Below are 9,264 nucleotides of genomic sequence, written 5' to 3' on the forward strand. Positions count from 1 at the left end.
GGTGAAGGTATTGTCCAGATCATTTATCACTTTTTTGTTCTTTTTTCTTTTGGGGTGTTTGACAATGGATAAAATGGTTGTTCTTATTTAAATATGTTCCAATGATATGTTAGAGTTTGTTCTTGAATGTGTGAATCATTATATTTATTTATAGCTGCTTTTGTTTATATGTTCGGCCTATGGGTTAGGAAGTTGGTTGTTTAAGGAAGACAATTCTTTAAAATTTATGTGCTTTCTCTTTATGAGCTTTCGCTTGTATTATTTCCTGAATACATGTAAAAGTAAATGGGAAAAAATACGTCCAGTTCTTGGTGTATATGGTGATTTGTTTTCACCTGTTAATGTGGTACTTGTGTATAAATTTCTGATTGGACTTTTCTTGTTTTATAGTGATTGCTACTGAATTAGCCTCTGTCCTCACAATTTGTGAGGAGAGTCAGTCACCAGAAAAACATTTGTGCATTCTTCTTTCCTTCAGAGATATTAGAATCGTCGTTGACATGTTTGTGTTTTTGCGGAGTGGTTGTTTGTAAATATGCAGCGTTTAATTTTCTTATTGGTATATGTGCATGGATTTTTTTTTTTAATGTAAGACTTGCCAAAGAAGCCGTAGCACGTGCACATTTATATTGGTCCAGAGATGGCAGGGTCTAAAAAAATTTGAGTGGTTGAACAATAGCCTTGGGGGAAGATTTTTTGCTTTATGACAAGTGGTGTCCATTATATGGGCAACATATCTTTTGCCGCAAATATGGTTGCGTGTTTCATTAGGGAAGTAGGCGGCATGGTTTCATAACCAGTCTCTTTATATTCATTTGTCTGTCATTTTTAGGTTTCTCTCCAAATTTTGTGTTTAAAGTACAGTTAGACCATGCAAGAAGATTAAGTGTAGTTCAGCTGGGTGAATTTGTTATTGGCTCAAGGGAAAGTAAATTTTTTGGAGATTTGCTTTTGTTTGGTGATGATTGCTTTTGTCGTTATGTGTAGTGTACAATTCAAATCTTGAAAGAGCAACTAACTCGTTTGTAATTTTTTTCCAATTAATTAATCTCATAGTAAACAAGTTATGTGCAATTTTGCATGCTTGAGTTGTCAAGCATTGGTGATCTTTTCTTCTCTATTTTATTCTTTGGCATAAAAGATCTAGAGAAAATTCATGAGGGGAGAAGGGAAGTGAACCGATTAAGATCTTTGTGTGGGTCTTTGTGTCTTTCTCTTGATTCCTTTTAGGGCTTGGCACAAGAAGTCAAGATTTTTTGATGTTGACGTTGCTGTATCAAGTGGATGGTGTTCAATTGCTTCGAATATTTTCTTTTCAAAAAATTATAACTGGAGAATTTAATGGAAGAGTAATTTTCTGATTTAGTTTGACAACAATAATTTCTGCTTAATCGTTGATGTCTTTGATCTGACTCTGCTCAGCATTTTCTTTCGATGTACTTCTGAGGAATCAGATGGGGACCATAATGTGCTTTTCTTTAGCCTAGGTTGGACACTTCTAAGTGATTGGTTTGTGCAGTTAGCATTCACAAAGCTTTGCATAAGGTTGGCATGACTTCTTGAACTGGCAAATGGCATCTGTAAAACTGAACACCAGTTGTAGAATTGAGAGATTTCAAAAATTTCTTGAGACAGTATTGGCTTTTATTCAACATCTCCTTGTGTCTGCACTGGCAACAATTGTTGACATGACTGGTATTCAAGACTATAAATTCTGGAATTTAATACTACTGTTGATTGTAGAAGTCGGAAGTTGAGCCCATAATCGTGAGAGTTTTTCGTTCAAAATAGGGGCGAAGATGCACTTCCTTTCTTGCAATGTGCCAAGTGAACCTTGGTGTTTGTTGTTGAGCATTTTTTGCTCGAGCAGTTAATGGTTCTAGAGGCCCTTCAATCTGCTGGAGAAGTTGCCAGATGAGTAAAGGCAAAGCATGGACATGGTACCAATGGGGCTACAAGGTTTCAATATGGGGAGAACATGAATAGAAAAGCCCTACAGTTATCGAACAAAGTGAGAAACGAGGGTGACTATTTTGTTTGTAGCTTCTCCCAGAGAAAAAAGGTTTTTCAAACTTCTGTACATGCTTGGATGGGCTCTTAGGTTGCCTGTACATACTTGTTTGACCTTTTCCTATACAGGGTTAGTTCTCAACAGCTTATTGTATGAGCCACAAGCAGCTTCTTTTCCAAATTAGTAAAAGCTGATTCTGAAAACAGGCCTTGGCTTATAGCTTCTCAAAACATTTACTCAATTTTTTAAAAATGTGATGGCAAAAACATTTACTCAATGTCATCATCAAATTTCCAAGGTTAAAAGATTCAATTTCAAATAAGCTGCATGTAGCTTATCTACAGCTGTTGAGAACAAGCCCACAGTTTGTTTGAGGGTTGAATGGCATATATTTGATGAAGCATCTGGAAGGATATAATCTCTCTCGCATCAACTGAGCAAAATTATGGTAAGGCCTTTTGTTAAAAAGGGCAGAATCGCAGAATTTGCTATGTTTCTTCCTACTGCCATGCCTGTCGGACAACTAGTGGAGCACTGCTAAAGAAAGATTCCATCGGGGGTTGTATAGAATTACATGGTTGCTGTTGAATGCTTGAATAAAATTTTTCTTCCTCAATACCATTTATATCTAATTGTCTAAGGTATTGTGACATTCTAAAAGCAATCCAAAAAAGTGACTTTCTAAATAAATGTAATATTGGTAAAGGTCAGCCTACAGCTATATTCTCTTTCCCTTAGAAAGTAGAGTATTTTTATAAATTAGTCGGGGTCTCTGATGCTTATGTCAGAGCAGATGGGGAGGATGATATTTTTAGCTCAAGTTATTTACAAGAGATGATAATTTGATTTAATGGTCAAACTAAGATGCAACCTGACTCTTGTGGGTTTACTGCTAGATGATCAACTTGTTGCTGATTAAAGCTAGTGCCACTTCAGGCTCTTGAACTGAACTCCTGTTCTCTCTTCACATAGGCTAAGGTGCATTGTAGAAGGCTAGTTGTATTATGGCTTGCAGTGAGGCGTTTGGCCATAAAATGATTCTTGGTGCAAGGAATGCACCAAGGTTTCGTGAAGACTCACAGAGTTGCCATCTCAACCATTGGAACAGTTTGTGTGTCATATACTCACAAAATTGTTTTTTCTATATAATTGAGATATCATTATCAAAATATATGCTGCCTCAGGACGGTCACTGTTTTTACTGATGAATTTTGTGTCTGGATACGTACTCATTACCCCTATCAACCTTCACAATGGTTGAGGGTTCAATTGTAAGGGCTCTTGATAGCTTTGTTTGATCTACTAATAACTGAAAAGACAGCCACTATTATTGGTTGGTAAAAGCATTGAAAATGAGATGATGATGTGCCTGCACATATTTTCCCATCTATCCCTTTTCCTTTTCATAGCTAAGTGATGGCGTGCATCAAACTATTCTCACTCAAACTTGACTTGTACAGAATTCTGTGAAGCTGAGATCGTCTTTCCTGGGGCAAGGATGAATGAAGTCTTGAGAACTGGGTCTTTGCCAATGGATGATCTTTAAAATTGGATCTCACAGTTGTTTTAGATGCTCAGTGGATGCTTGTGTCATGGATGTTGATTTTGACCAGGTAGCTCCTCTCCGCAATAACACCGGGTGACAGGAAGGTTTCTTGAACTGGTGCCATTTCTTAGAGGCTCAAGGATCAAAGCCTTACTTTCTTACTGTTGACCTTGTTGCATTATTTTCCACTTAAATCAGGAAAGAAAAAAACGAAGATGACAAAGGAATGTAGAATCTGTTTGTATGATTTTCTTCTTTTGTTTACTTTGTGCTCCTCCTGTCTTAGAGGAGCATGTTATGGCGGATTCCTGAATTTCTTCGATTTACTTATCATGGCTGTACTGCTCTGCAGCATCTCACTCTGTTACAATTACAACTCTTTACTTTTTTCTTTTGATATTATCCTTCGTTTTTTTCACTTCTGGGCTCGGGGGATTATCCATGTCATATATTTCTCTTGTGCCACGAGCAGGTTTCTGCAATTTTTTTTCCTCATCTTCTCCTGTTTCCTTCATTCATTTGCTGATACATACATCTGCTTGTGACAATTATATGAGATATGGACATGGGGAATATGTGGAGAAACTCCAACATTCCGTTACCAAAATTGAACTGGCAAAACTTTTGGTTTGTAGTGGTAGACCAGTAGTTGATTTTAGATTTGGAGATGTTTGTCCCAAAACCAGATGGGAATAGCCGAACAGGACAATATGACAAAAGCATCATCCATCAAGTGAAACGCTTCCCTCTCCATCTACATTACTCGCCTGTCTTCTTTGAAGGAAACAAGAGTCAACTTGCACATCAATACTCGGTGCTTGCATTATCGGAGGTTAGTTGGCTATTGAATCTCAATCCAATTAATTAAGTTTAACTAGTACTTAAAAAAGGTAAATTCACAGTTACAGCTGTTTGAATGACAATTTTTTTTCCTTTTACGTCATTGTTTACAAATTTCGGCTGGTTAAACCATTTTTTTAACCAAATTTTATTGCATTGTTCGGTGCCTTCTGGATCCAATTTAGCTTTGGGACCGGGAGTTAATTGGCCAACCAGCTAGGGAGTTAATAGTTAACACCACCAACTCGAGTTAAAGAGTGTGTAGTTTATTTTCTACTAGTGTTTAAGGCACATTCTCTGTATGCAGGGGCGAAACTAATACCCTATAGTAAGTGAGGTCAAATTTTAGTACGGTAAAACTTATTTTTTTAACAGTACATTATAACTTTACAACGCAAAAAAAAAAAGTAAAAATTACTAACATTCATACAAATTATAGTTGTATCATATGAATACTCATTTTCTGAAAATGTTGCAAAATTTATTCATTATCAATTTGGTTAAATACATTTTTTCAATCTAAGCAACTGAAGCACTTGAATTTTTTCAAAAAAATTTTGCGAATTACTGTCAACTTGATCTTTTTTGGGTTTCTTTTAAGAAATTTTTCTATAGATTATTATAAATAAAAATCATAATAACTTAATTTCATATTATAAATAAAAAAAATTTAGCATCCACTTGAAAAATTCTTGGTTTTGGAAACTTTGAAAAAATTGGTTTGAAGAATTCATTTTTCCACTCCATTCAAGAAAGCTCATCCCTTTTTTTTTTTTTTTTTTTGCAAATTTAGGAATAATTTATTCTTGAAATAACTTCCATAAATAACTTAAAATAAATTCAAAATTCGTGATGGTAACAATTATGAATTTTCAATTGTATAGGCTTTGACAATAGCACTATACAATTATGAAAAGTGATTATTATTATAGAATACCATGCAGTGGTGCTCCCAATTTATACATCGTGCTCCCACTTTATGTATTGTACAGATGTATAGATACTAGAAATGACTCTTGTTGATTAGTCTAATCCAACTTAGTTGTAGACATTGATAGGCGAGTTTCTCTGATACAGGTTTACAGATGTAAATCATCTAGTTGTATTGCATGGTTCCTGATTGGCTTTAAGTTAGTCTCAACTTAGATGTAAATCATCTAGTTATACATGTCAAGCAATGAACAAAAGACAGACACAGAGCCTGAGGATAGAACTTCATCCCTCAGTAATCAATTAATCATACTGACAATTTTGAACAATGATGATCACACTCCACAAATTGCAAGATGCACAGAAAACAGAATAGTTCTATTGCCAAAGTGGCGATTACTGGCAGAGCAAAGGATATTCCAACCGTGGGAGACAAAGATTGAGGGTAAAACTGAAACCTCAATTATTGTAGCAGTACAAATTCTGAACTTTTAGTCTAAGGATAGACCTCAATGAGACGGCACACACCCAACAATGGAAGTACTTTGTAGTCACTGAAACCAGCATCTTGGAAAAGCTTTGCCCATTCTTTCTCACTTCTTTCTTTAGCACCGTAACCCATCAACATCTGCATGTTCACACCAACTTGTGTTTCAACTGACTCGTCATCTTTCATCTGGCTTTCCATAATCATGTCGATAATAATGACTTTTCCCCCTTTGTCTCTCCCTGGAATAGCCTCTTTGCAGTTCTTGAGAATCTTCACACAATCTTCATCGCTCCAGTCATGGAGAATCCACTGTTTTCCAGCGAAATCACAAAATTTAGAATACAGAAATTAGCTGTGTTGCGTCCCAATTAAGCTTATCACACTCCATCACTGCCTCACGCATCGATTAATGAGCGCCAAGAACTCCAGTTTCTTTAGCAAACATTCTAGCCTCCCAAGCAAAAATTTTGCATATGATTATTACTGTTATTCTTCCATACAACCGGCGTCTATGTCAGCGATCTTCCAAATCAACTGTTAAAGCTGGACGTTCAATTGTTTATATTTCAGTTTATTGAAATCGTTGTAGACTTGTCTATCAACATTATCTCAATTGTTTCTTAATTATTCGAGTGGCCAAGGAAAAAAGGGATTTCATGGAAAATATCCTTAATTACCTTGAGCAAGATTGCATCAGCAGCAGGTACCTTCTCTAGCATATCTCCTGCAACGAAGTCCAAGTTCTCAGTTCCCTCTTGGTCGGCAATCACGTGTGGGAGATCACAGACAACACACTTCAAGTTGGGGAAATTTTGGGCAATGGCCCTAGCAACTGCCCCTGTGCCACCCCCAACATCCGCTAAAGATGTCAAGCCGTCAAACACAAACTTGCATTGGGTCATCATCACCTGAACGATTAAAGTAGAATCATTGGCCATGGCTTCATTGAAGAGGTTTGCAAAATTAGGCTCTTCAGCAGCATAAGCCCAGAAGTTTTTCCCATGCGCCGTATCAAATGGAAAGGGATCATCGTTGCTGAACCACTCAGTCAAGGAATTCCAGGGCTTCACTACAGCAGGGTCGCTCATATAAAAGATAAATGCCCTTAAATTGAAAGGCTCCTCTTTTAAAAGAAGACGGCCTGCAGCTGTGAGCGCATAGCCTTGATCTTGTAGAATAAAGAAGCCGGCATTTGATAAGAATCGCATCAAGCGATAGATGTGGTTAGCCTTCGAAGGGTTAATTGGAAGGGCAGAAACCAGCTCACAGAGTGTGATAGGCTTCCCATGTTGATTGATGGCATCTGGGATTCCCAGTTCAATTGCACATTTCAGAGATGCAGACTTTCTGAAGTTGAGCATTTGGTTGCCTACATGATGTTGAGCTGCAAGAAGCTCAGTAAGATCCTCCACTCTTTCCATTCCTGCAACTTTTCGAATCAATGATTTAGGCTGCTTGATTATTGCTTTACAAGTTGGGCAAAAATGGTTTCCAGTTTTATAGCGGGTGAGTACAGAGACCAACGGCATTTGCCTGCACTTAATATAAGTCTTTCATTTTTTTTTTTTTGGCTGATTAGTAACAATTAAAAACATTTGAACAAGTTCCGACTTGTCTGTTTTTGGCTTGTAAAGTTGAAAAATCAAAGGTCTTTTCAACAGGTAGTGTTGGGCTGTTTCATAGGTTCAGCCGGCTTCAAATCTTCAGTTACCGAAGTTTTCGATTCCAATTCAGTCAGTCGCTCAAATGACACACTGCAATGTGGATTCCACTAAATCAGGTCACATGTAAAATTAAAAAAAAATTGTCACGTGACGAGATTAGTGAATTTAACATGAAATGGTCCTTTACATTCACAACTAGATTGCGACCGAATGTTCGCGATCGAGGATTTGATGCCTGGTTTAGCCTTTTCAACTTAATAACGTTGATGTTGTACTAAGAAACGAATAAAATGAGCCAAAAAAAAGGGCTCTCGATTGTCTTTTTAGTTGTCGAATCACGAAATTACGAGCAAATGAGAACGCATTTGTGCTCTGTTCATTGTTGATAACCTTCTGAGCCAATAATTATCCTGTAAGCCAATTGCAATATACGACTTGCATCAGTGCTATAATCTTGGAAGCGGTTGCATTATCAAAAAAATTAAAAAGAAATAAAAGCCAACAACATCAAAGTTTTTTTTTTTTTTTTTATATATATAAATATTTTTAAAATAACAGCAAAAAGTTTTTTTTTTTAGGTAAAATTGGGCTTTTATTGAATGGAAAGTTTTAAAGTTTTCTTTTTAATGTTTATCATGTTTTATTCTACAACTGTCTGAAAGGTTTTTATCCTCATTATAACAAGACATATCCTTCCCTTCCCATTTGATGCCCATCGTGTATGTTAAATAATCCTCATCCTCATCTGATATCAATTTACTTTTTTTTTGGGGGGGGGGGGGTACGCATCTTCAACAACTATTATTTTCTTATGCCTACGATTAAGCCACTTCGCATTGCCAAATTTTCTAATAATCCAAATTAATCAACGTAAATAAGTGTTTTGGAATTCCACACTAAATGGAAAAGGAAAAAAAAATCTCAAAAATATTTAAAAATGTTATATTACTAATCACGTCCACGTTTTCTAGGACAATTACAAAGAGCTCTCCTCAAGTTTTATAAATTACACCTAGCTCCCTTGTTTTTACTATTCATGTAATAATATAGACCCAATAAGTTAGATTTTTCCTCAAGAATCCTAAACTACCCTTTTTTATATACAAGTACTTTATAAATCACCTTCATTTACATTTGCACCAAACCAATAATACTATCAAGCCAAGCAATTCCGTCAACATCGTCATAAAAATCGTTTCTTGCAACCCACATGTTAAACTAGATCCGACACTGAAAAATTCATTCACTCCTTCAATAAAATTCTATAGGTCCCATGGAATGGTCAAACTCACAATCAGTTACCTATGTTTTTATAATCGTCAGCTTAGGATGTTAAGGTCTGGTTCCACACAAATTCTTGTACATGAGCCATATTATGGCCATAAAGGGAATCCTCAGGGAGTTTTCTGGGTTTGGATGGAATTAATTAGGTTTAAAAGAATAAAGTCATCCCTATGACTATTTAGATCTTTAACAAATTCATTTTGCCAAATCAAAATTTCATTCACGACGAATCATACCTCAAACTTCAAATCCATGGAAATTAAATCAGAGAACATACGAATATCAGTAAATAAAAAAAATAAAAATAATCAATTCGATCTCATAATTTTAAATGAACCAAATCCTTCGTTATTCCTTGACTAGAAAAGAAGTGTTTAGTTCTGTCTCCATGAAAAAAGCCATGCGCGAGATATTGGAGTTTATTGCCGCGGCCAATCTCCAAAGAGTGCGATGAAAAGTATCGAATTGCCTAGAAAAGCAAAACGTCTCTTTGTTTCTC

At 36.1% G+C, this 9,264-nt stretch overlaps 1 protein-coding gene across 1 annotated transcript; it reads right to left on the reverse strand.

The window, feature by feature from the left end:
• Window positions 1–5,708: 5,708 nt before the first annotated feature.
• On the reverse strand, window positions 5,709–7,238 carry LOC113772595 (tabersonine 16-O-methyltransferase-like). The gene is made up of 2 exons (XM_027317231.1): window positions 6,495–7,238; window positions 5,709–6,126 (listed from the first exon to the last, which is right to left on the reverse strand). The coding sequence occupies exons 1-2, from the start codon at window positions 7,236–7,238 to the stop codon at window positions 5,824–5,826; spliced, it is 1,047 nt and encodes a 348-aa protein (XP_027173032.1). The 3' UTR covers window positions 5,709–5,823.
• Window positions 7,239–9,264: the final 2,026 nt, after the last annotated feature.

This window comes from Coffea eugenioides, chromosome 5 (genome assembly GCF_003713205.1).
Source record: "Coffea eugenioides isolate CCC68of chromosome 5, Ceug_1.0, whole genome shotgun sequence".
NCBI classification, from domain to species: Eukaryota; Viridiplantae; Streptophyta; class Magnoliopsida; order Gentianales; family Rubiaceae; genus Coffea; species Coffea eugenioides.

Bases quoted from the DNA above. Each gene is read 5' to 3' on its own strand.
- LOC113772595 (XM_027317231.1), bottom strand. From the start codon at position 7,238: ATGGAAAGAGTGGAGGATCTTACTGAGCTTCTTGCAGCTCAACATCAT. The intron at 6,127-6,494 runs GTAATTAAGGAT...GCTGGAAAACAG, and splicing joins CTGATGCAATCTTGCTCAAG to TGGATTCTCCATGACTGGAG.